General features: G+C 61.0%; 2 protein-coding genes and 1 long non-coding RNA gene across 3 annotated transcripts; all 3 read left to right on the plus strand.

Annotated features, from left to right (window-relative positions):
* The first annotated feature begins 5,599 nt into the window (after positions 1 to 5,599).
* On the plus strand, positions 5,600 to 6,179 carry LOC135996331 (uncharacterized). Its single transcript, XR_010607253.1, has 3 exons — positions 5,600 to 5,678; positions 5,813 to 5,963; positions 6,127 to 6,179. It is a non-coding gene; the product is annotated as an uncharacterized LOC135996331 (long non-coding RNA).
* Positions 6,180 to 6,220: 41 nt separating this feature from the next.
* LOC135996179 (glutamine-rich protein 2-like) lies at positions 6,221 to 9,129 on the plus strand. Its single transcript, XM_065647958.1, has 9 exons — positions 6,221 to 6,336; positions 6,587 to 6,718; positions 6,922 to 6,999; positions 7,283 to 7,447; positions 7,600 to 7,721; positions 8,045 to 8,110; positions 8,223 to 8,361; positions 8,512 to 8,647; positions 8,932 to 9,129. The coding sequence occupies exons 1-9, from the start codon at positions 6,307 to 6,309 to the stop codon at positions 9,051 to 9,053; spliced, it is 990 nt and encodes a 329-aa protein (XP_065504030.1). The 5' UTR covers positions 6,221 to 6,306; the 3' UTR covers positions 9,054 to 9,129.
* A 10,314-nt stretch (positions 9,130 to 19,443) lies between these two features.
* Positions 19,444 to 22,924, plus strand: LOC135995992 (glutamine-rich protein 2-like). The gene is made up of 11 exons (XM_065647643.1): positions 19,444 to 19,460; positions 19,595 to 19,745; positions 19,909 to 20,118; positions 20,369 to 20,500; positions 20,704 to 20,781; positions 21,065 to 21,229; positions 21,382 to 21,503; positions 21,827 to 21,892; positions 22,005 to 22,143; positions 22,294 to 22,429; positions 22,714 to 22,924. The coding sequence occupies exons 1-11, from the start codon at positions 19,444 to 19,446 to the stop codon at positions 22,833 to 22,835; spliced, it is 1,338 nt and encodes a 445-aa protein (XP_065503715.1). The 3' UTR covers positions 22,836 to 22,924.
* The last annotated feature ends 1,192 nt before the right edge of the window (positions 22,925 to 24,116 follow it).

Consider the following 24,116-nt stretch of genomic DNA (forward strand, 5'->3'; position numbering starts at 1 on the left):
GGGGAGAGTTTTGGGGTCCCACAGGACCCTCTTCACCCAGCTGCCTGTCCCCCTGCTCCGCTTCGCACCCCATTAGGGCACAGAAAGTCAGGCAGGCCCCCCCGGGACACGAGGCACTGGCCGGGCCCCACGCGGTTCCCGGTAGAGCCCCTGCTTTCTGCGCACCGGGCTGAATTTAGTGCCCTCCCCACCTCCCCCCCGGGCAGATCCGGCCCTTGTTGAGGCCAGTCTTGCCAAAAAGCCCAGGAGCTCAGTAGGAAAAGGAGGAGTTAAATGATTTCTCACAACGCAATTCAGCACAAGAACTGAGAGGTTTTTGATACCTGCTTTCTTGTAGATGTCCTACTGAGCAGCAGCAAAAAGCCAAGAGTGTTGCTCAGCAGCACCACCCAAATCTGCCAGGAATTAGTCTTCAAGATGAATCAGGGGCAGTAGAAGGCAACCACCAGCAGCACAGACAGCAGAGGAGAAGTCTGCAAGATCTCGTAAGGCTGGAATAGAGTGTTGGCATCTGTTCTCCTCGGCAAAAGCGGAGGAGAGTGTAGAGGGAAAAGAAATTAAAGTCGTTGACAGGGAAAAATGCGTGGCGAAACACAGGAGGTGGCTGACACAAAAAGATCCTCCCATGAACAAGCCATGACATCTGGATCCACCACCTCTGGCCCGGGACGAAGGCTTGCCCATTGCAGTACGGCCACTTGGGGTGGAAAAACGGGGTTTGAGAGGGGCTGTTGCCCCGCAATGTCTTGCTCTGCCTGGAGATATCTCTCCAGAGGTCCCTGGACAGAACGCCTCTTCCTCAGTCAGCGCTGGCAAAAACCATCTGGGGACACGCTGCATCCCCTGGAACTCTTCCTTGTGTGACTCACACCTCCCGTGTGACACCGCTGCTCCGAACTTGGCCATCTCTAAGAACAGGCTTTCTCGGTGATGTGGGGTTCACTCTCAGAGGAATCATCGCAGCCCTGGCACGAAAGACGGGGGATTCTGTGCTACTTGCGTGACCTCCCATCTCACCCTGGAGTCCAGCGACCCAAGGAACTCTGACGCTTCCCTGAGACACCCTCGCTGCTTCCAGCAAGAAATGAAGAACAAGTTAATGTCTCCCTTTTCATATATGTGTTCCAGAGGATAAAGATCCATAGGTTTAATGATCTAGAGACAGCTGACTTTCTGACACCATTGGGCCTGTTTTCTGTGCTGGGGTCCCCCTTTCAGCTACGGAGCAACTTCAGCTCACAGCGCAAAAGGATCTCGCAATGGCTGTGTAGATACCAGCGCTGTTTCTGAAGCATCAGAGGAGATGTCAGTGCCATCAGGCTGAGAGGTGGGAATCCCAGCAAAAGATTGCCCATGTTTCAGAAGTGAGGCAGCCGTGCCAGCTGGAGAACCTCTCTCACAGCTCCATCCCCAGCAAAGAGCTGTCTCTGGAGCAGTTTGTGCTGCTTACAGGGAAGATCAGCCTTTACATTTGAACCGCATTCTTGCACAGATGACAGGAAAGATACTCTGGTTGATGTCTTTCGAGCTGAAAAGGCCAGGACAGTGTTCATGAGGGAGCAAGCGATGAGCACATTTCCTGGTCAACAGCCACTGGCTTATGCCAACAGTCAAGAGAGGCGAAAGAAATCCCTTCAGAACAGTTCCTTCTCAAAATACATCCTTCCGCCTTGATTCACTGTAGGGAAAGGCATTCTAAACCAGGCATTTTGACCTTGTTTTCAGCCCAGGTTCCCAGGTGCTGGTGCACACGTGAGCCAGTCACTACACATCTGCCGCGAAGGGGAATCACCTCCGAGGCCAACTTCGCCGTGGGGAAAGGAAGCGATTAAACGTCGGAAGAGTTTGATTTAGCACACAACATGGATAAAACCATTCTCTCTGCAATTAAAACTGAGAGTATTTAATGCAGTAAAGTGAGATTTCCTTCCCCATGACTTGTCTGATTGTATTGTGAATCTGGGCACGGGCTGCAGTGACCTGCCGCAACCTATGAGGTGTCACCAGCTGCGTTTTAGGTGTTAAAGTGGGAAAGGCAGGAGGGAGCCTCAGCATCTCCCATCCCGTGGACAACTCCATCACAAGGGACCAGGGCGGCGCCCGCTGGCTCCTGGGGCGGGTGTTGCCGGGCAACAGAGACACTATATTGTCCCCTGTCACCTGTGCCCCTCGCCCATTTGGTCACTGGCCGTGGTGGGATCACTTGCAGTGGTGGGATCACTGTGGTGGTGGAATCACTTTTGGCAGTTGGATTGCTTTTGGTGGTGGGATCGCTTTTGGCGGTTGCATCAGTTTTGGTGGTGGGATCACTTTGGGTGGTTGCATCACTTTTGGTGGTGGAATCGCTTTTGGTGGTTGAACCACTTTTGGTGGTGGGATCGCTTTTGGTGGTTGAACCACTTTGGGTGGTTTGATCACTTTTGGCGCTTGGATCACTTCTGGTGGCTGGATCACTCTCATCACTTGGATTGCTTTTGGAACTTGGATCTGTTTTGGTGACTGGATCACTTTCATCACTTGGATTGCTTTCGGAACTTGGATCTGTTTTGGTGACTGGATCGCCTTCTGTGGCAAGAAGGAAGAGGAGAAAGGCTGCTGGCTGCCCACCTGTCCAAGATCACCTCCGGGCAGAAAAGCTCCTGTCTCCCCACTTCAGGTTCAGCGTTTTCAGGCAGAGCAGCAGCGATGGACACAGTCAGTCTGTTGGACATGCTGAAGGCCACCTTTTTGACACCCAAGGTTGGGGTTGTCGACCTGGTGGAGCTGCAGAAGCTGCTCGAGGCCATGATCATCGGGCAGCAGCGCCAGCAGGAGAAGGACCAGGACACAAAGGAAAAGCCTGGCCGGGAAGAGGAGGAGAAGGACATCTCCAAGGTAGATGCTCTTGCTGGTCCCCGGGTGCTCCCCCCTGAGACGCCCCCTCCTCTGGGCTCCGCGCTGCCGTCGTGCTGCCCTCAGACCAAGGGCTGCGTTAAGCCCGAGCTCACGCAGCAGAGCACAGCGGGGTCCAGGTCCCCAGGGACCCTCCCCTGGGCTCACCCCGCCACCCGCTCTCCCAGGACAGGGCTTCCCTCCAGGATCTCTGGGACGAGATCAACAAGTTTAAGGAGGCGCAGTCCCGCCTGGCAAAGGACATGCGGGCCATGCAGGAGGCGCAGTCCAGCGTGGCAGAGGACATGCGGGCCATGCAGGAGGCGCAGTCCAGCGTGGCAGAGGACATGCGGGCCATGCAGGAGGCGCAGTCCAGCGTGGCAGAGGACATGCAGGCGCTGCAGGAGGCGCAGTCCAGCGTGGCAGAGGACATGCGGGCCATGCAGGAGGCGCAGTCCAGCGTGGCAGAGGACATGCGGGCCATGCAGGAGAGGCAGTGCAGCCTGGCAGAGGACATGCAGGCGCTGCAGGAGAGGCAGTCAGGCCTGGCAGAGAACAGGCGGGCGATGCAGGAGGCACAGCCCAGCCTGGCGGAGGACATGCGGGTGATGCAGGAGGTGCAGTCCAGCCTGGCAGAGGACATGCGGGCGATGCAGGAGGCGCAGTCCAGCCTGGCAGAGGACATGCGGGCCATGCAGGAGAAGCTGGGCCTGGTGAGCATCCCCTGGTGCCCCGGGAGGGAGCTGGGCCCTCGTCCCTCCATGCTCCTGCTGTTCTGTCACCCTGTGCCCCTGCCCCGCGGCCATCGGTGTCACCAGCGTGAAAGGCAGCAGGAGGGAAGAGTGGGAAGGGTGTCCCAAGAGTTGCTAAGGCACTTTTGAATCAGAGAGCCATCAAAACAGAACCATGGGAGCTGAGAAGAAGGGGAGGTAAAGCTCTGCCCGTGCAATTCAGCCGCAGCCCCCAGGCACAGCCCTGCTCAGCGTCCCTCTGCCTCGTGGCCCAGTTCATTTGGGGATACTCTTCAAATCCCGCTCCCACACCTGAACGGGTGTCCCTCTGCTCGTCCAGCTCCAGGGGAAGCCCCAGGACGCTGCCAGGCTGAGCAGCTCCAGGAGGCGGCTGCGTCCCCGGCTCCCTCGGGGCCACCAGCCCTCCTGCCTCGGGGCACAGCCTGTGGGTTGGGGGTGCTGGGCAGTGATGCTGGGGGTCCCATCCGTGGGGGTCCCATCCCCCCGGCTCCATGGCCGGGCTGACCCCGGGATCCCTTTGCCTTTGAGCTCTCGTGGTCAACATGAGTTTGGCCCTGTGAGATGGTGGTTTGGGGACAGGGACTGGGGACATGGCGGGGGGCTCTGGGGTCTGTCCTCACGGCTGCCCAGCTGCCAGTAAACCTGCTGCCCTTTGGCTCCTCTTCCCAGGAGGCCAGTGGGGGCCAGTCTGCCCCCGCCGAGCCCACCCAGGTGGACATGGACACGCAGTCCAGGAAGAGCTCAGCACTGGGGCCGAAGGGACATGGGACACAGCCTGGGATGGAGACCGGCCAGGGGACTCCAGGGTCTGGCTCCCCGGAGATGCAAGCAGGGACACAGGGGGAATCAGCGACCCCTGTGAAGTTGTCAGGCGCTCCCTCGGATCACGCAGGGTCTCGTGATGCCAGCGCCAGCACCCCGGGGATGCAGCCAGGAGCCCCGGGCACCCAGGCCAGCACACCCCTGGGGACACAGCCAGGGGACCCGGGCAGCCAGGCCAGCACACCCCTGGGGACACAGCCAGGGGACCCGGGCAGCCAGGCCAGCACACCCCTGGGGACACAGCCAGGGGACCCGGGCAGCCAGGCCAGCACCTCAGGGCTGGTGCCAGGATCACCTGGGGCCCACACCACCAGCCCGGGGAGGCAGCCTGGGTCCCCCGGCTCCCACGCCACCATCCCGAGGGAGCTGGCAGGGACCCCCGGCACCCAGACCACCATTCCAGGGGTGCAGCCAGGACTTGAAGGCACTCAGAGGGAGGCCAAAAGCCCCAGAGATGGAGACACGGCTTTGCCCGGAGCACAGCTTGCCTGGGCAGGCCACCCGGCAGCGGGCACCCTGTTGCCAACTGCCCAGGGGTTTGAGGTCCCCCCTGGTGCAGATCCCAGGGCCATGCCCCCTTCTCAAGAGCCGGCCGTGCCCTGGGGCTCCTCGGGCTCCACCAGCACCTCCGGCCATGAGGCGGAGGTGCGGGAGGCTCTCTCCCAGGTTGGGCAGCTCGGCCACCTCTACGCTGCTCTGAAGGAGCAGGTGGAGCAGCTTAAAGAAACCAAAGCTGAAGGTGCAGAGCTTGAGAAGCTGCGCCGGCTCTTCCCGGAGGGAGGTGAGAGCACTGGGGGGCTGGCGGGGGTTGTTCGGTGTGGGGACACCCTGGGTCAGGGGCTCGTCATGCTCAGAGCCTGGCCCCAAGGGTGAGACCCCCTCACCGACAGCACATCCCCTTGGACCGTGTCCCTCTAGGCCAGGAGAGCATCACCAGCATCCTGGCCAACCTCCAGTGCCAGATGTCCTTCCTGCAAGACATGGCCAGGAACCTCAAAGAGGAGGAGGAGAAGGTGAGCCGGCAGCAGTCCCCGAGGGGCTGCGGGGATGCCAGTTTGGGCAGGGAGGGGGCAGCCGAAGGGCTCCCGTGCCGGAAAGACACAGAGGGCTGTGCCCTCACTGCCCCCACCGCCGTTCCCAGATCAGGAAGGTGGAGGATGCTCCCACAAAGATGAGGGGGGCTGGAGCCGGCAGAAAAGCAGACGGCAGCGGCCAGATGACCCAACAGCTGCGGTAAAAGGATGGGAGAGGGTTTCCTACCCCGCAGGGCTGCGAGGGAGCCTGGGGTCTGGGAGCATCCCAGTTTGGGAGGCAAGGGACACCCCCACAAAGGCTAAGCCTGCCCCTGCCCCCGTCTCGCTGGCCAGGCCCAAGCGGCAGAAGGTCAAGGCAGAGCGGAAGGAGTTGGCGAAGCAGCAGGAGCCGACCCAGGCCGAGCTGGAGCAGTTTGCGGCCGAGTATGTGAATAACTTGGTGATGGAGACAGCAAAGAAGCTGCAGGCAGAGGGGCAGGCAGAGGTGAGGTCCGGGGGCAGCGCTCCCAGCCCCGCTGGCTCGGCGGGAGTCCTGGCGGGGTCCCGGCCACCTCCCTTGGCTGGATGGGGCCATGGAGCCTCCACGGCACCTGGGCTGGTGGGCGGCATCCAGCCCGGCTCAGAGCTGGTTGCTCCTCCCCTGCCAGCAGCGGGACGAGCCGAGGGCGACGGCGCAGAGCGGGGGGCAGGAGCCGGCAGGGTGCCCGGAGCACGCAGGGTGCCCCGTCTGCAACGTGGACACCAGGCTGCAGCTGGGGAAGTTCCTCCAGCGCTGCGAGAAGCTGGAGGAGCAGGTGGAATCCCTATCCCAGAAGGTGGGCGGCAACATGGCGAGTTATCCAAAGTGGAGGAGACAGGTAAGGAGATGTGGTGTAGACAGCTTGAGCTGCCAGGACCCCCCAGGCATTTGTGCTTTGCTGTAACGTGGGGGAGCCCCTCGCTGTCCCCCCTAATTGGCCTGTCGGAGTCAGCAGCACGGAAGGGAGTTCAGGCCTTGGAGCAAATGTCCCGCTTGCACTGAGAGCCCGTGGCCACCAGCCAAAATACCCTGGGTCTGTCCCCACGGGGCAGCCACCCCCCTTGCTCAGCACCGCCTTGGCGTCTTAGTCCCTGCAGCAGGACGAGCAGCTGAAGTGCGTCCAGGCCAGCGTGAGGCAGCTACAGAAGGACTATGAGAAGTTCAGCTCGGCCCTTGCAAACCTCCTGCACAATCGCCAGCAGGATCAGAATGACATCAAGGTGGGTGGCTGTAACCCCCAGGCAGAGCCCCGTCTGGGGACCCCAAGGGATTTGTCCCCCTGCCACCCTGCTGGCAGCGCTGCGCAGCTTCCCGATGCCTTTCCCGGAGGTTTCTGATGGGGTGGGCAGGAGAGGTGTGCTCGGCTGGCCGGGGGCAGCTCCGACCCTGCCGTGGCATCACGGGCTGCTGTCTGCCTTGGAAGGCTCTGTTCCAGGCCCTGGGGAGGCTGGAGAGGCAGAAAGCAGACAAGGAGGAGCTGCTGCTGCTGGGAATCGATGAGGTACGGGCTCGAGGGGCCCTGGTGCCAGCCAAGGGGTCCTGGGCAGAGTGACAAACACCCCTTGTCCCTTGGGTGCCGGCTGGCAGAACCAGCCAGGGGGAGGGAGGATTTCCAGACCGGCTGCGGGTCCCCTGCCAGGTCCCCCTGTGACCACGAGTCCCTTCGGCTGGTGGGACCAACCCCACGGGGGTGATGGGGTGAACAGGGCCACGTAGCCGCTCCTCCCTCTCCCGTTGTCCCTCCATCCCGGCCCCACCGCTCTCCTGCCTTTTCCCGTTGCTAGAAAGCAGACAAAGCCGCCCTGGCTGACAAAGTCAGTCGCAGCCAGTTTGAGGCGAGCGTGGAGCGGCTGAAAGAGATGGTGGAGGAGGTGATGAGCCGGGTGACGGGCCAGGAGCAGGAATGGCACCTGTTCCAGCGACAGCTCCAGAGAAAGATGGACTCCAAGGTGAGGGCTCGTCCCCTCCACGCAGAACTGGCACCTTCGGGGTTGGCAGCCTAAGGCAGCATCCTTGCGAGGGTCCCCCCTCCTGGCTGTCCCCCCGGGGACCGCGATGTCCCATCCTGGGGTAGATGGCTGAGGCTGTCACCCGTCCACAGCCGGACCGCCGGGAGCTGGGGCTGTTCTGGCAGCAGCTGGAGGAGCAGTGGAAGAGCCTGAGGGGGCAGCTCCAGGAGAAGGCGCTGCAGCCAGAGCGTGACGATGCCGCTGGGATTAGGAAGTGAGCGCAATGGGGACAGCGGTGGCTTTGGCAGCGCTGGCCCTGTTCCTGCTGGCTGTCCCAGCTCGTGCCGGTGTGGTACCCTGGCGTGGGAGCGCTGTGGGCAGCGCCCCTGGGGATGCTGAGCAAGCGGCTGTGCCTTGTGCTCCTGCCAGCTGCAGCTTGCCAGCGACAGAGGAGGCACAATGAGGGGGCACGTGTGGGAGGAGCCCTCCTGAACCTAAACTGGGGGGTGGGTGCAGAGGATTTCTGGGATGGGGGACAGCGTGTAGGCAGGGCTGTGCCCCCCCAGGAGCTCCCCAGCCCTTTTCTCCCCACTCCAGGCAGCTGCTGGCCGGTTTCCATTGCCTGTCCTGCGACCGACCCCTCAGCATGCTGGCGCCTGGATCGTGAGTAGCTCCCCCCGCCACAGGGAGCACCCCCCGGCCCCCTCCCTGGCATCGAGTGACACATGAGGTGCCACCTGCCAGGCGCTGAGCACCCCCGTGTCCTGTCCCACAGGGGGCGGCTGGGCGAGTGCAGATACCCCGCTGTTCCGCGGAGCTGCGGGGGCCCACACACCCTCACCCCCCCGCGCTTCCAGCCCCAACCGCCCAGCACCCCACGGCGGCTCCCACCCATCGCCCGGTGCCCCAACAAGGTAGGGATGACGGAGCTGGGGAGGGGGATGCTGAGCCTGCGGGGGGATCCGTGCCTCAGTTTCCCCAGGGAGAGCTGGCTGGGGGAGGGTTGCTGGGGGATGCGGAATGGGGCCCCGTGTTTCGGTCACACGCTCTCCCCTTCCCGGCAGGACGCGATGCAGCTGTCGGGCCAGGACGGCGCTGATGGGAACCGGCAGGACGAGCAGCTGTCCATGATGGGGGGCTCTCAGCTGTCCTCAAGGCAAACGGGCTCCCCAGACACCACGGCCTCGAGGAGCCGGCCAAGTACGGCCCTGTCAGGGCCCCGGGGGACAGAGGACACCCTGCTGTCCGGGGGGGGCGGGTCTGTGTCCGCAGCTGGGCAGGGTGGGACGGGGGTCTGGGGTCTGGGCTGGCATGTGGGGGCAGCGCTGGCTGCTGGGGCAGCCGGTCCTCGTGGTGGAGCTGGAGAGAGCTGGGGGAACACGAGGGTGGTGCTGGGCAGCGTGGGACACCAGCCTGTCTGCTTCAGGGTGGGGGCAGGACCCTGGTTGTGGGTGTGTGTGGCTGACCCTGCCCCTCGCCCCCAGGCACCCCCTCCTCACTGCAGCAGCGGCTGGAGCACCGACCAGCCTCGTCTCCCGGACGCCTCACCCTGGCACCGAAGCTGCTGCCGCCCGTCCAGCCCCCCCGCAGTGAATCAACGCCCTGACAGCCGGGCCGGACGGGGGGTCCCGGCCCAGGTCCCACCGTCCTGGGCGCTGAGCGGGCAGCAGCTGCAATAAATGGCGATGGGCAACCGAGCGCCGGCGTGGTCTGAGTGGGGGGCCCTGGGGCAGGGTGGGAGAAAGCCCCGCCGTGTTTGCTTTTTCAGGAGAAAAATAAGGGCTAAAAAGCCGCTTTGGGGGTGCCCAGGTGGATCCAGTGGTATCCAGGGTCCCCCCAGAGGGATAACTGGGAGGAAACCAGGGGGCACCAGGGCAGAGCCAGCAAAGGCCCATCCTGCCCCCCGGGGAGGGTGAGGTGTCCATGGGCTTGAAAAACACCCCCTGGGGCTAACTGGGGGGGCGGGGTGAGGGGGTAACCGGGGGCTGTGCAAGAAGCCGGGCTGACCGTCGGCACCCGGAGGAGGGGAGCGCTTTGGGGGCTCCAACAGGGCTCTGGGACATCTAGAGGCAGGGGGGTCCCAGCGGCTGCGTGCCCCCAGTCCAGGGTCCCCCACAGCCATGATCCGGGGTGCCGACGGCTGCCTCCAGCCACTTATTTTTTTGTTATTTCCCTCCCCTTCCCTCTCCTGCCGCGCTGCAGCGATGCTGGTGGGAGGGGGGCATTAGGAAACCCCCCCACCCAGCACCCACCTCTGTGCTGTTGCTCCTTCCCTCTGGATTTATATACATTAGATATATTTATATATTTTTAAAAAATGGGGAGAGAAAAGAGCAGCTAGAGGCTCTCAAGGGCCAGTGCCCTCCCCAGCAGTGTGTGCTGCCCCCCCTAGAAACAATGATATTCTGGCAAGAAAAACAGTGCCGATAAACCGATTAGGGATGGGGTTTATGCAACTAGCTAGCACTCCGTAACATAAGATACAGGTTCGGATATCAAGTTAGGAGATTATTTGGGATACAGCAAAATAAGAATGAGGATCCACAGCGTGCATACACGCACTCACAAAACAAAACCGCAGCCCTCTCTGCCCTATTTGTGCACAGAGGAACACTGGCCACTGCGGCCAGGACTTCACACTCGTCTGTCCCAGACGAGGAATTATTAAAACATATGTTTAGTCATTTACCACTCGCCTAAACGCGGCGGTGAGGCGCTCCCAGTCCCGGGAGGTTACCTTAGATGGTTTCTCTGTCTAAGGGGAGGGACTCCGGCAGCACGGCAGACCCGCAGCGCCGAGGAGACCACGCAAAGGGAGTCCCCGGCTGGAACCCCACTTATAGTCTGCTCAGATCTGGCTGTGGGCATTCCGGAAGCTTCTCTACGCCCTGCCCCCACGTGTGGGCCTTCCAGAAGTTTCTCAGCTTCTCTGGGCTGTGGGCGCTCTTGGCCCCTCCTCTGCTGAAGACCCTGCCCACCGACTCTGGGTCTCCACAAAGAGCCGTTGGCTGCTGCATCCGAGGCCCCAGTCCTGAGGAGCGGGGGGAGGAATGGGCCTCACCGGTGCAACTGCCACACCAGTTCTCAGGGCGAGGGGGGGGAAAGAGCAACCGCCACAGATCCTTGGGAGGGAATTAACATATGGGAAGATGTCACTCATGGTATGTGAAATCACTTATGAAGGTGACTATAAGGAGGTTGTTTTACTATCTTTGCAATTAAATTCTGAATTAAATTGACCTTTCTGTGCACCCGGCCCGTGGGTGAGCAGAGGTGACAGAGGTGTGTGCAGGGCATGATGCAGCCGCACATGGAGGTGAAACCAGAGAGCCACCAAGAGAGTTTTGGTAGAGTTTTGCTGTAACCAGGTGCCACTTGTGTTATCCACAAAGTGTAGATAATATAACCCTGATACAATAATCATAGAATCATTTCAAGACTGAGTCCAACTGTTAACCCATCCCTGGCACTAACCCACATCCCTGAGAACCTCATCTCAGATCTGTCCAGCCCCCCCAGGGATGGTGACTCCAGCACTGCCCTGGGCAGCCTGTTCCAATGCCCCACAGCCCTTGGGGGAAGAAATTGTTCCCCAGATCCAACCTCAACCTCCCCTGGCGCAACTTGAGGCCGTTTCCTCTGCTCCTGGCGCTTGTTCCTGGGGAGCAGAGCCCGACCCCCCCTGGCTCCAAGCTCCTTTCAGGCAGGTCAGAGATCAGAAGGTCTCCCCTCAGCTCCTGTTCTCCAGCTGAACCCCCAGCTCCCTCAGCCGCTCCCATCACCCTTGTGCTCCAGCCCCTCACCAGCTCCGTTCCCTTCTCTCAACTCGCTCCAGCACCTCAAGGCATCAACCGCACTCTCCAAGGCCACAAGTCGCCAAGACGAAGAGCACCTCCCGCGATGCTGCAGGATGGAGCAGCCGCCGCGGCACAAACCGCACCAACCACTGCCGCTCTGCGTCCTGTTGCCGCAGCACTGGGGGCCCGGTGGGCCCCTTGAAACGATTTGGCCTTTGCGCTGCTCTTGTTCCAGGCAAGGTGCCAGCTCCAAAGATCATGTCAGATTTCTGTGCTTTGGAGGCCATCTAGCAGTGTGAAAGCAAATGGCATTTGTTACAGTGGCTTTAAAGATGCTGATGCAAACCTTGTATTATTTATTCTGGGAATTGTGTTCCATGATGCCTTCTTCAGGATGGATATTTTTTGTTAGTGTTGATGTGCAGTTCGTCACCTCTGGAAAGTGGTCTGAAGTCATCGCTTTGCTGGGTTGTGTAGCATTGGTCTGTGTAGTCAGGCTTGAGCTGATGGTGTATTAATAGGATGTTTCAAAAAGATGGACCCAGTTTCAATGCAATATATTTCACGATGGCAACACACTACAGTTACACAAAAATTTACAAATGGTTTAAGGAGTTAGCAAGTTTTAATAATGTTTTCATAAATGCTCTACGTTCCCTTTACCTGCTGTACAGACAACATCGAGATGACAGTCGAATTCTCAAGTTGAAGTCCCAGATCCCTCTCAAATTGTCGTCTTCTCCTGAGGTCCCCACTGCCGTAGTTCTGTTCTTGAGGTCATCTGGATTAGTCGCTGATGGTGGCACAAAAAGACTGTCTTTGACCTACCCATACAAGAAAAAGTCACAGGGTGTGATGTCGGGGGATCTTGGGAGCCAAGAGTGTAGCGCCAAGTCTGGGAGTCCCGTGCGACCTGTCCAAGGGTGAGGCATTTAGAGAACGTCAGACCTGCAGGCGTCAATGTGGCGGTGCTCCCTCTTGGCGAAAAAGGACTTAACCAGGATCTTCATTAAGTTGTGGAAAGAGCCAGTTCTGCAGCATTTCCAGATACCTTTGCCCCGTAACTGTTTTCGTCGAAAAAAGGCCTTTCTTTGGGAAACAGCACAAGACGTTCACTTCTGAAGAATTATGCTTGTGCTCTACAGTTTCGTGTGGATTCTCTGATCCTCGTATGCGCACATTGTGATGGGTAGCTTGACCGATGAGACGAAACGTTGCTTCGCCACTAAAAATGAAACGTGGCAGAAGCTGTCGTCCTCCACGTTCTGTAACATCACATCACTAAATTCTACATGTTTTGCTTTGTCACCTGCACAAAGGGCCTGTATGAGTTGCAACCAGTCTGGCCTCATGATGAAATGTCACTTTAACACATACCAGACAGCCGAATGAGGGATCCCAAGTTCTTGGCTGGGAAGACAAGGGAGCTGGTGCATGTTATGTGGAAAACTCTTGAACTTTTCTCACGTTTTCCTCTCAAGTGCGTGGTCGCACTGTGCTCTTCCCCTTGGATACAGCTCGTTTCCTCAAATTGTCAGTACCAACAATGAATGCTCTTTGGTATTGACAGATCAATGCCAAAACGCCCTTGAAACGCACACTGCACCGCAGTTACGGATTCAGTCTTGCTGAATGGCAGACTGCAAAACGCCTTGTGTTGCAGGGTCATCATCTTGCGAATGACTGAGGCCAGGGGCTGTTCGTGTGCTGGGCCCTGGGGGTGTTGAGGGAGGGAGGATGGGGTGATGGGGGGTCCGGGGGGGCTGTGCAAGAAGCTGGGCTGAATTTCGGGAGCCAGGGGAGAGGAGCTTTGCCCTCCCCACCCCTCAAAATAATAATAATACTACCTAGAAAGTTCTTCCAGTGCGTTTCTCGGGGGAGCCCCCGCTCCCAGCGCCCTGGCCCGGGACCCTCCCTGACCCCCCCACCTCCGCCAACCCAGGCTGATCTCTGGCCGTCCATGGTGGCCGTGGCTTTCTGGGGGGGCAGCGGGCGGGGGGGGCAGGTGGTGGTGGAGGCCGTGGGCGGTGGGCGAGGAGGGGGCAGCCAGGCTGGCTGGGGGAAGCCCAGAAGGGGCTGGAGGTCCCGGGGGGAACAGGCCATGGAGGCGATGGGGCTGTTGCTGCTCTGCAGGCTCTCGGGGGTTCGCAGCTTGGAGAACGTGGCCAGAGCCTCCGGGAAGCTGGGCGGCGTGGCCGGCGTGTTGCTGGGGTGCACATCTGTGGGGGGTGTCGGATCGGTCACGGGTGGTTTTTTGGAGTCCCAACCTGCCAGCCTCCCCATCCCTGGAGATCCCGGCTGCATCCCGCACCAGGGGATGCTCGAAGCCCAGCTCTGGCGGGTATTGGGGTACCCAGCGCTGCAGGGTCTGGGTGGCACCCCCGGAACGTGGGGGCTGCCTGGGGAGGATCTCCAGCCCAGGCAGGGCCGGCTCGGGCTGCGAAGGACATTTTGGAGCATCCAGGGTGCTCAAAGCGCTGGGGTGCGGTGGGTTTGGGGAGGGGGACGCTGCTCTGATGCCAGCTGCCCCGTGCAGGGGAGCGGCAGGGACGGGGTGATGCAATGAGGACCAGCACGATGGGTGGGGAGAGTTTTGGGGTCCCACAGGACCCTCTTCACCCAGCTGCCTGTCCCCCTGCTCCGCTTCGCACCCCATTAGGGCACAGAAAGTCAGGCAGGCCCCCCCGGGACACGAGGCACTGGCCGGGCCCCACGCGGTTCCCGGTAGAGCCCCTGCTTTCTGCGCACCGGGCTGAATTTAGTGCCCTCCCCACCTCCCCCCCGGGCAGATCCGGCCCTTGTTGAGGCCAGTCTTGCCAAAAAGCCCAGGAGCTCAGTAGGAAAAGGAGGAGTTAAATGATTTCTCACAACGCAATTCAGCACAAGAACTGAGAGGTTTTTGATACCTGCTTTCTTGTAGATGTCCTACTGAGCAGCAGCAAAAAGCCAAGAGTGTTGCTCAGCAGCACCACCCAAATCTGCCAGGAATTAGTCTTCAAGATGAATCAGGGGCAGTAGAAGGCAACCACCAGCAGCACAGACAGCAGAGGAGAAGTCTGCAAGATCTCGTAAGGCTGGAATAGAGTGTTGGCATCTGTTCTCCTCGGCAAAAGCGGAGGAGAGTGTAGAGGGAAAAGAAATTAAAGTCGTTGACAGGGAAAAATGCGTGGCGAAACACAGGAGGTGGCTGACACAAAAAGATCCTCCCATGAACAAGCCATGACATCTGGATCCACCACCTCTGGCCCGGGACGAAGGCTTGCCCATTGCAGTACGGCCACTTGGGGTGGAAAAACGGGGTTTGAGAGGGGCTGTTGCCCCGCAATGTCTTGCTCTGCCTGGAGATATCTCTCCAGAGGTCCCTGGACAGAACGCCTCTTCCTCAGTCAGCGCTGGCAAAAACCATCTGGGGACACGCTGCATCCCCTGGAACTCTTCCTTGTGTGACTCACACCTCCCGTGTGACACCGCTGCTCCGAACTTGGCCATCTCTAAGAACAGGCTTTCTCGGTGATGTGGGGTTCACTCTCAGAGGAATCATCGCAGCCCTGGCACGAAAGATGGGGGATTCTGTGCTACTTGCGTGACCTCCCATCTCACCCTGGAGTCCAGCGACCCAAGGAACTCTGACGCTTCCCTGAGACACCCTCGCTGCTTCCAGCAAGAAATGAAGAACAAGTTAATGTCTCCCTTTTCATATATGTGTTCCAGAGGATAAAGATCCATAGGTTTAATGATCTAGAGACAGCTGACTTTCTGACACCATTGGGCCTGTTTTCTGTGCTGGGGTCCCCCTTTCAGCTACGGAGCAACTTCAGCTCACAGCGCAAAAGGATCTCGCAATGGCTGTGTAGATACCAGCGCTGTTTCTGAAGCATCAGAGGAGATGTCAGTGCCATCAGGCTGAGAGGTGGGAATCCCAGCAAAAGATTGCCCATGTTTCAGAAGTGAGGCAGCCGTGCCAGCTGGAGAACCTCTCTCACAGCTCCATCCCCAGCAAAGAGCTGTCTCTGGAGCAGTTTGTGCTGCTTACAGGGAAGATCAGCCTTTACATTTGAACCGCATTCTTGCACAGATGACAGGAAAGATACTCTGGTTGATGTCTTTCGAGCTGAAAAGGCCAGGACAGTGTTCATGAGGGAGCAAGCGATGAGCACATTTCCTGGTCAACAGCCACTGGCTTATGCCAACAGTCAAGAGAGGCGAAAGAAATCCCTTCAGAACAGTTCCTTCTCAAAATACATCCTTCCGCCTTGATTCACTGTAGGGAAAGGCATTCTAAACCAGGCATTTTGACCTTGTTTTCAGCCCAGGTTCCCAGGTGCTGGTGCACACGTGAGCCAGTCACTACACATCTGCCGCGAAGGGGAATCACCTCCGAGGCCAACTTCGCCGTGGGGAAAGGAAGCGATTAAACGTCGGAAGAGTTTGATTTAGCACACAACATGGATAAAACCATTCTCTCTGCAATTAAAACTGAGAGTATTTAATGCAGTAAAGTGAGATTTCCTTCCCCATGACTTGTCTGATTGTATTGTGAATCTGGGCACGGGCTGCAGTGACCTGCCGCAACCTATGAGGTGTCACCAGCTGCGTTTTAGGTGTTAAAGTGGGAAAGGCAGGAGGGAGCCTCAGCATCTCCCATCCCGTGGACAACTCCATCACAAGGGACCAGGGCGGCGCCCGCTGGCTCCTGGGGCGGGTGTTGCCGGGCAACAGAGACACTATATTGTCCCCTGTCACCTGTGCCCCTCGCCCATTTGGTCACTGGCCGTGGTGGGATCACTTGCAGTGGTGGGATCACTGTGGTGGTGGAATCACTTTTGGCAGTTGGATTGCTTTTGGTGGTGGGATCGCTTTTGGCGGTTGCATCAGTTTTGGTGGTGGGATCACTTTGGGTGGTTGCATCACTTTTGGTGGTGGAATCGCTTTTGGTGGTTGAACCACTTTTGGTGGTGGGATCGCTTTTGGTGGTTGAACCACTTTGGGTGGTTTGATCACTTTTGGCGCTTGGATCACTTCTGGTGGCTGGATCACTCTCATCACTTGGATTGCTTTTGGAACTTGGATCTGTTTTGGTGACTGGATCACTTTCATCACTTGGATTGCTTTCGGAACTTGGATCTGTTTTGGTGACTGGATCGCCTTCTGTGGCAAGAAGGAAGAGGAGAAAGGCTGCTGGCTGCCCACCTGTCCAAGATCACCTCCGGGCAGAAAAGCTCCTGTCTCCCCACTTCAGGTTCAGCGTTTTCAGGCAGAGCAGCAGCGATGGACACAGTCAGTCTGTTGGACATGCTGAAGGCCACCTTTTTGACACCCAAGGTTGGGGTTGTCGACCTGGTGGAGCTGCAGAAGCTGCTCGAGGCCATGATCATCGGGCAGCAGCGCCAGCAGGAGAAGGACCAGGACACAAAGGAAAAGCCTGGCCGGGAAGAGGAGGAGAAGGACATCTCCAAGGTAGATGCTCTTGCTGGTCCCCGGGTGCTCCCCCCTGAGACGCCCCCTCCTCTGGGCTCCGCGCTGCCGTCGTGCTGCCCTCAGACCAAGGGCTGCGTTAAGCCCGAGCTCACGCAGCAGAGCACAGCGGGGTCCAGGTCCCCAGGGACCCTCCCCTGGGCTCACCCCGCCACCCGCTCTCCCAGGACAGGGCTTCCCTCCAGGATCTCTGGGACGAGATCAACAAGTTTAAGGAGGCGCAGTCCCGCCTGGCAAAGGACATGCGGGCCATGCAGGAGGCGCAGTCCAGCGTGGCAGAGGACATGCGGGCCATGCAGGAGGCGCAGTCCAGCGTGGCAGAGGACATGCAGGCGCTGCAGGAGGCGCAGTCCAGCGTGGCAGAGGACATGCGGGCCATGCAGGAGGCGCAGTCCAGCGTGGCAGAGGACATGCGGGCCATGCAGGAGGCGCAGTCCAGCGTGGCAGAGGACATGCGGGCCATGCAGGAGAGGCAGTGCAGCCTGGCAGAGGACATGCAGGCGCTGCAGGAGAGGCAGTCAGGCCTGGCAGAGAACAGGCGGGCGATGCAGGAGGCACAGCCCAGCCTGGCGGAGGACATGCGGGTGATGCAGGAGGTGCAGTCCAGCCTGGCAGAGGACATGCGGGCGATGCAGGAGGCGCAGTCCAGCCTGGCAGAGGACATGCGGGCGATGCAGGAGAAGCTGGGCCTGGTGAGCATCCCCTGGTGCCCCGGGAGGGAGCTGGGCCCTCGTCCCTCCATGCTCCTGCTGTTCTGTCACCCTGTGCCCCTGCCCCGCGGCCATCGGTGTCACCAGCGTGAAAGGCAGCAGGAGGGAAGAGTGGGAAGGGTGTCCCAAGAGTTGCTAAGGCACTTTTGAATCAGAGAGCCATCAAAACAGAACCATGGGAGCTGAGAAGAAGGGGAGGTAAAGCTCTGCCCGTGCAATTCAGCCGCAGCCCCCAGGCACAGCCCTGCTCAGCGTCCCTCTGCCTCGTGGCCCAGTTCATTTGGGGATACTCTTCAAATCCCGCTCCCACACCTGAACGGGTGTCCCTCTGCTCGTCCAGCTCCAGGGGAAGCCCCAGGACGCTGCCAGGCTGAGCAGCTCCAGGAGGCGGCTGCGTCCCCGGCTCCCTCGGGGCCACCAGCCCTCCTGCCTCGGGGCACAGCCTGTGGGTTGGGGGTGCTGGGCAGTGATGCTGGGGGTCCCATCCGTGGGGGTCCCATCCCCCCGGCTCCATGGCCGGGCTGACCCCGGGATCCCTTTGCCTTTGAGCTCTCGTGGTCAACATGAGTTTGGCCCTGTGAGATGATGGTTTGGGGACAGGGACTGGGGACATGGCGGGGGGCTCTGGGGTCTGTCCTCACGGCTGCCCAGCTGCCAGTAAACCTGCTGCCCTTTGGCTCCTCTTCCCAGGAGGCCAGTGGGGGCCAGTCTGCCCCCGCCGAGCCCACCCAGGTGGACATGGACACGCAGTCCAGGAAGAGCTCAGCACTGGGGCCGAAGGGACATGGGACACAGCCTGGGATGGAGACCGGCCAGGGGACTCCAGGGTCTGGCTCCCCGGAGATGCAAGCAGGGACACAGGGGGAATCAGCGACCCCTGTGAAGTTGTCAGGCGCTCCCTCGGATCACGCAGGGTCTCGTGATGCCAGCGCCAGCACCCCGGGGATGCAGCCAGGAGCCCCAGGCACCCAGGCCAGCACACCCCTGGGGACACAGCCAGGGGACCCGGGCAGCCAGGCCAGCACACCCCTGGGGACACAGCCAGGGGACCCGGGCAGCCAGGCCAGCACCTCAGGGCTGGTGCCAGGATCACCTGGGGCCCACACCACCAGCCCGGGAAGGCAGCCTGGGTCCCCCAGCTCCCACGCCACCATCCCGAGGGAGCTGGCAGGGACCCCCGGCACCCAGACCACCATTCCAGGGGTGCAGCCAGGACTTGAAGGCACTCAGAGGGAGGCCAAAAGCCCCAGAGATGGAGACACGGCTTTGCCCGGAGCACAGCTTGCCTGGGCAGGCCACCCGGCAGCGGGCACCCTGTTGCCAACTGCCCAGGGGTTTGAGGTCCCCCCTGGTGCAGATCCCAGGGCCATGCCCCCTTCTCAAGAGCCGGCCGTGCCCTGGGGCTCCTCGGGCTCCACCAGCACCTCCGGCCATGAGGCGGAGGTGCGGGAGGCTCTCTCCCAGGTTGGGCAGCTCGGCCACCTCTACGCTGCTCTGAAGGAGCAGGTGGAGCAGCTTAAAGAAACCAAAGCTGAAGGTGCAGAGCTTGAGAAGCTGCGCCGGCTCTTCCCGGAGGGAGGTGAGAGCACTGGGGGGCTGGCGGGGGTTGTTCGGTGTGGGGACACCCTGGGTCAGGGGCTCGTCATGCTCAGAGCCTGGCCCCAAGGGTGAGACCCCCTCACCGACAGCACATCCCCTTGGACCGTGTCCCTCTAGGCCAGGAGAGCATCACCAGCATCCTGGCCAACCTCCAGTGCCAGATGTCCTTCCTGCAAGACATGGCCAGGAACCTCAAAGAGGAGGAGGAGAAGGTGAGCCGGCAGCAGTCCCCGAGGGGCTGCGGGGATGCCAGTTTGGGCAGGGAGGGGGCAGCCGAAGGGCCCCCGTGCCAGAAAGACACAGAGGGCTGTGCCCTCACTGCCCCCACCGCCGTTCCCAGATCAGGAAGGTGGAGGATGCTCCCACAAAGATGAGGGGGGCTGGAGCCGGCAGAAAAGCAGACGGCAGCGGCCAGATGACCCAACAGCTGCGGTAAAAGGATGGGAGAGGGTTTCCTACCCCGCAGGGCTGCGAGGGAGCCTGGGGTCTGGGAGCATCCCAGTTTGGGAGGCAAGGGACACCCCCACAAAGGCTAAGCCTGCCCCTGCCCCCGTCTCGCTGGCCAGGCCCAAGCGGCAGAAGGTCAAGGCAGAGCGGAAGGAGTTGGCGAAGCAGCAGGAGCCGACCCAGGCCGAGCTGGAGCAGTTTGCGGCCGAGTATGTGAATAACTTGGTGATGGAGACAGCAAAGAAGCTGCAGGCAGAGGGGCAGGCAGAGGTGAGGTCCGGGGGCAGCGCTCCCAGCCCCGCTGGCTCGGCGGGAGTCCTGGCGGGGTCCCGGCCACCTCCCCTGGCTGGATGGGGCCATGGAGCCTCCACGGCACCTGGGCTGGTGGGCGGCATCCAGCCCGACTCAGAGCTGGTTGCTCCTCCCCTGCCAGCAGCGGGACGAGCCGAGGGCGACGGCGCAGAGCGGGGGGCAGGAGCCGGCAGGGCGCCCGGAGCACGCAGGGTGCCCCGTCTGCAACGTGGACACCAGGCTGCAGCTGGGGAAGTTCCTCCAGCGCTGCGAGAAGCTGGAGGAGCAGGTGGAGTCCCTATCCCAGAAGGTGGGCGGCAACATGGCGAGTTATCCAAAGTGGAGGAGACAGGTAAGGAGATGTGGTGTAGACAGCTTGAGCTGCCAGGACCCCCCAGGCATTTGTGCTTTGCTGTAACGTGGGGGAGCCCCTCGCTGTCCCCCCTAATTGGCCTGTCGGAGTCAGCAGCACGGAAGGGAGTTCAGGCCTTGGAGCAAATGTCCCGCTTGCACTGAGAGCCCGTGGCCACCAGCCAAAATACCCTGGGTCTGTCCCCACGGGGCAGCCACCCCCCTTGCTCAGCACCGCCTTGGCGTCTTAGTCCCTGCAGCAGGACGAGCAGCTGAAGTGCGTCCAGGCCAGCGTGAGGCAGCTACAGAAGGACTATGAGAAGTTCAGCTCGGCCCTTGCAAACCTCCTGCACAATCGCCAGCAGGATCAGAATGACATCAAGGTGGGTGGCTGTAACCCCCAGGCAGAGCCCCGTCTGGGGACCCCAAGGGATTTGTCCCCCTGCCACCCTGCTGGCAGCCCTGCGCAGCTTCCCGATGCCTTTCCCGGAGGTTTCTGATGGGGTGGGCAGGAGAGGTGTGCTCGGCTGGCCGGGGGCAGCTCCGACCCTGCCGTGGCATCACGGGCTGCTGTCTGCCTTGGAAGGCTCTGTTCCAGGTCCTGGGGAGGCTGGAGAGGCAGAAAGCAGACAAGGAGGAGCTGCTGCTGCTGGGAATCGATGAGGTACGGGCTCGAGGGGCCCTGGTGCCAGCCAAGGGGTCCTGGGCAGAGTGACAAACACCCCTTGTCCCTTGGGTGCCGGCTGGCAGAACCAGCCAGGGGGAGGGAGGATTTCCAGACCGGCTGCGGGTCCCCTGCCAGGTCCCCCTGTGACCACGAGTCCCTTCGGCTGGTGGGACCAACCCCACGGGGGTGATGGGGTGAACAGGGCCACGTAGCCGCTCCTCCCTCTCCCGTTGTCCCTCCATCCCGGCCCCACCGCTCTCCTGCCTTTTCCCGTTGCTAGAAAGCAGACAAAGCCGCCCTGGCTGACAAAGTCAGTCGCAGCCAGTTTGAGGCGAGCGTGGAGCGGCTGAAAGAGATGGTGGAGGAGGTGATGAGCCGGGTGACGGGCCAGGAGCAGGAATGGCACCTGTTCCAGCGACAGCTCCAGAGAAAGATGGACTCCAAGGTGAGGGCTCGTCCCCTCCACGCAGAACTGGCACCTTCGGGGTTGGCAGCCTAAGGCAGCATCCTTGCGAGGGTCCCCCCTCCTGGCTGTCCCCCCGGGGACCGCGATGTCCCATCCTGGGGTAGATGGCTGAGGCTGTCACCCGTCCACAGCCGGACCGCCGGGAGCTGGGGCTGTTCTGGCAGCAGCTGGAGGAGCAGTGGAAGAGCCTGAGGGGGCAGCTCCAGGAGAAGGCGCTGCAGCCAGAGCGTGACGATGCCGCTGGGATTAGGAAGTGAGCGCGATGGGGACAGCGGTGGCTTTGGCAGCGCTGGCCCTGTTCCTGCTGGCTGTCCCAGCTCGTGCCGGTGTGGTACCCTGGCGTGGGAGCGCTGTGGGCAGCGCCCCTGGGGATGCTGAGCAAGCGGCTGTGCCTTGTGCTCCTGCCAGCTGCAGCTTGCCAGCGACAGAGGAGGCACAATGAGGGGGCACGTGTGGGAGGAGCCCTCCTGAACCAAAACTGGGGGGTGGGTGCAGAGGATTTCTGGGATGGGGGACGGCGTGTAGGCAGGGCTGTGCCCCCCCAGGAGCTCCCCAGCCCTTTTCTCCCCACTCCAGGCAGCTGCTGGCCGGTTTCCATTGCCTGTCCTGCGACCGACCCCTCAGCATGCTGGCGCCTGGATCGTGAGTAGCTCCCCCCGCCACAGGGAGCACCCCCCGGCCCCCTCCCTGGCATCGAGTGACACATGAGGTGCCACCTGCCAGGCGCTGAGCACCCCCGTGTCCTGTCCCACAGGGGGCGGCTGGGCGAGTGCAGATACCCCGCTGTTCCGCGGAGCTGCGGGGGCCCACACACCCTCACCCCCCCGCGCTTCCAGCCCCAACCGCCCAGCACCCCACGGCGGCTCCCACCCATCGCCCGGTGCCCCAACAAGGTAGGGATGACGGAGCTGGGGAGGGGGATGCTGAGCCTGCGGGGGGATCCGTGCCTCAGTTTCCCCAGGGAGAGCTGGCTGGGGGAGGGTTGCTGGGGGATGCGGAATGGGGCCCCGTGTTTCGGTCACACGCTCTCCCCTTCCCGGCAGGACGCGATGCAGCTGTCGGGCCAGGACGGCGCTGATGGGAACCGGCAGGACGAGCAGCTGTCCATGATGGGGGGCTCTCAGCTGTCCTCAAGGCAAACGGGCTCCCCAGACACCACGGCCTCGAGGAGCCGGCCAAGTACGGCCCTGTCAGGGCCCCGGGGGACAGAGGACACCCTGCTGTCCGGGGGGGGCGGGTCTGTGTCTGCAGCTGGGCAGGGTGGGACGGGGGTCTGGGGTCTGGGCTGGCATGTGGGGGCAGCGCTGGCTGCTGGGGCAGCCGGTCCTCGTGGTGGAGCTGGAGGGAGCTGGGGGAACACGAGGGTGGTGCTGGGCAGCGTGGGACACCAGCCTGTCTGCTTCGGGGTGGGGGCAGGACCCTGTTTGTGGGTGTGTGTGGCTGACCCTGCCCCTCGCCCCCAGGCACCCCCTCCTCACTGCAGCAGCGGCTGGAGCACCGACCAGCCTCGTCTCCCGGACGCCTCACCCTGGCACCGAAGCTGCTGCCGCCCGTCCAGCCCCCCCGCAGTGAATCAACGCCCTGACAGCCGGGCCGGACGGGGGGTCCCGGCCCAGGTCCCACCGTCCCGGGCGCAGAGCGGGCAGCAGCTGCAATAAATGGCGATGGGCAACCGAGCGCCGGCGTGGTCTGAGTGGGGGGCCCTGGGGCAGGGTGGGAGAAAGCCCCGCCGTGTTTGCTTTTTCAGGAGAAAAATAAGGGCTAAAAAGCCGCTTTGGGGGTGCCCAGGTGGATCCAGTGGTATCCAGGGTCCCCCCAGAGGGATAACTGGGAGGAAACCAGGGGGCACCAGGGCAGAGCCAGCAAAGGCCCATCCTGCCCCCCGGGGAGGGTGAGGTGTCCATGGGCTTGAAAAACACCCCCTGGGGCTAACTGGGGGGGCGGGGTGAGGGGGTAACCGGGGGCTGTGCAAGAAGCCGGGCTGACCGTCGGCAGCCGGAGGAGGGGAGCGCTTTGCTCTGGGCTCTGCAATGAGGGTCGGGGGGATCCAGAACTGGGGGGACGCATCAGCTTCGTGCCCCGACCCGGGGTGCCCACAGCCACCATGTCGCGACACTTTGCAGTTACGAGAAAGCACCAGAAATTTCTAGTCGATGGACGCTCTGGTCATGTCCGCACCCCTCGGCTGACAAACGGGGCCCTCGTTTAATGAAACGCCTCAGTCCGGAGAAGCTTCTCGACCACTGACCATATACAGGTCTGTAGGAAACAATTATTTTGCGTATATAATAGGCTCGGGCAGAATCTCTCAGCAAAGCAATTTTTTTAATAACGATATTGCAACACCGGGTGTTCTACCTAAAGGCAGGCACAATACAAGCGACCAGGCAACTCTGTGCACGGACCGAGGTAAGAAAACAGACTGTTCAGTATGACCTTGGTGGTCGGGGCCATTCTGAGAGGAGGGATGAGGCGGAAGGAGAAGCCTCGGGACTCAGAATGGGAAATGTAAAGGAAAAATGCTAGGCCTAAGGAGGATAAGGGAAAAACCACTGATAACATTCTTCCACACAGTCCATTAGGGAGGATGTTAAGGTATTGGGGAGAGGTGTTAAGGATAAAAAGAAAATGATTCAGTATTGTGGTTTTGTCTGGACAAACGAGCCCATAATAGAGCAGAAGTTATTCTGGCCAAAATACAGATCCAATGACAATTGGCTATGCCAAGATCTAAACTGGTACATAAAATAACCGTAGGGGGTTTAAATCTTCCTCCATACCAGCGTGGGTTCGAGTCCCTCCCTTGCTGCAGCGTGTTTAAGAGTACAAAGTGTGAGGCCTGATCAGTGTAAAGTGCACATAAAAG

This window comes from Caloenas nicobarica, chromosome 18 (genome assembly GCF_036013445.1).
Source record: "Caloenas nicobarica isolate bCalNic1 chromosome 18, bCalNic1.hap1, whole genome shotgun sequence".
NCBI classification, from domain to species: Eukaryota; Metazoa; Chordata; class Aves; order Columbiformes; family Columbidae; genus Caloenas; species Caloenas nicobarica.

Coding starts and splice junctions, on each gene's coding strand:
- LOC135996179 (XM_065647958.1), top strand. CDS start 6,307: ATGGCGAGTTATCCAAAGTGGAGGAGACAG. Junction 6,337..6,586: donor ATCCAAAGTGGAGGAGACAG/GTAAGGAGATGT, acceptor TTGGCGTCTTAG/TCCCTGCAGCAGGACGAGCA. Junction 7,722..8,044: donor GATGCCGCTGGGATTAGGAA/GTGAGCGCAATG, acceptor TCCCCACTCCAG/GCAGCTGCTGGCCGGTTTCC.
- LOC135995992 (XM_065647643.1), top strand. Junction 20,782..21,064: donor TGCTGCTGGGAATCGATGAG/GTACGGGCTCGA, acceptor TCCCGTTGCTAG/AAAGCAGACAAAGCCGCCCT. Junction 21,893..22,004: donor AGCATGCTGGCGCCTGGATC/GTGAGTAGCTCC, acceptor CCTGTCCCACAG/GGGGCGGCTGGGCGAGTGCA.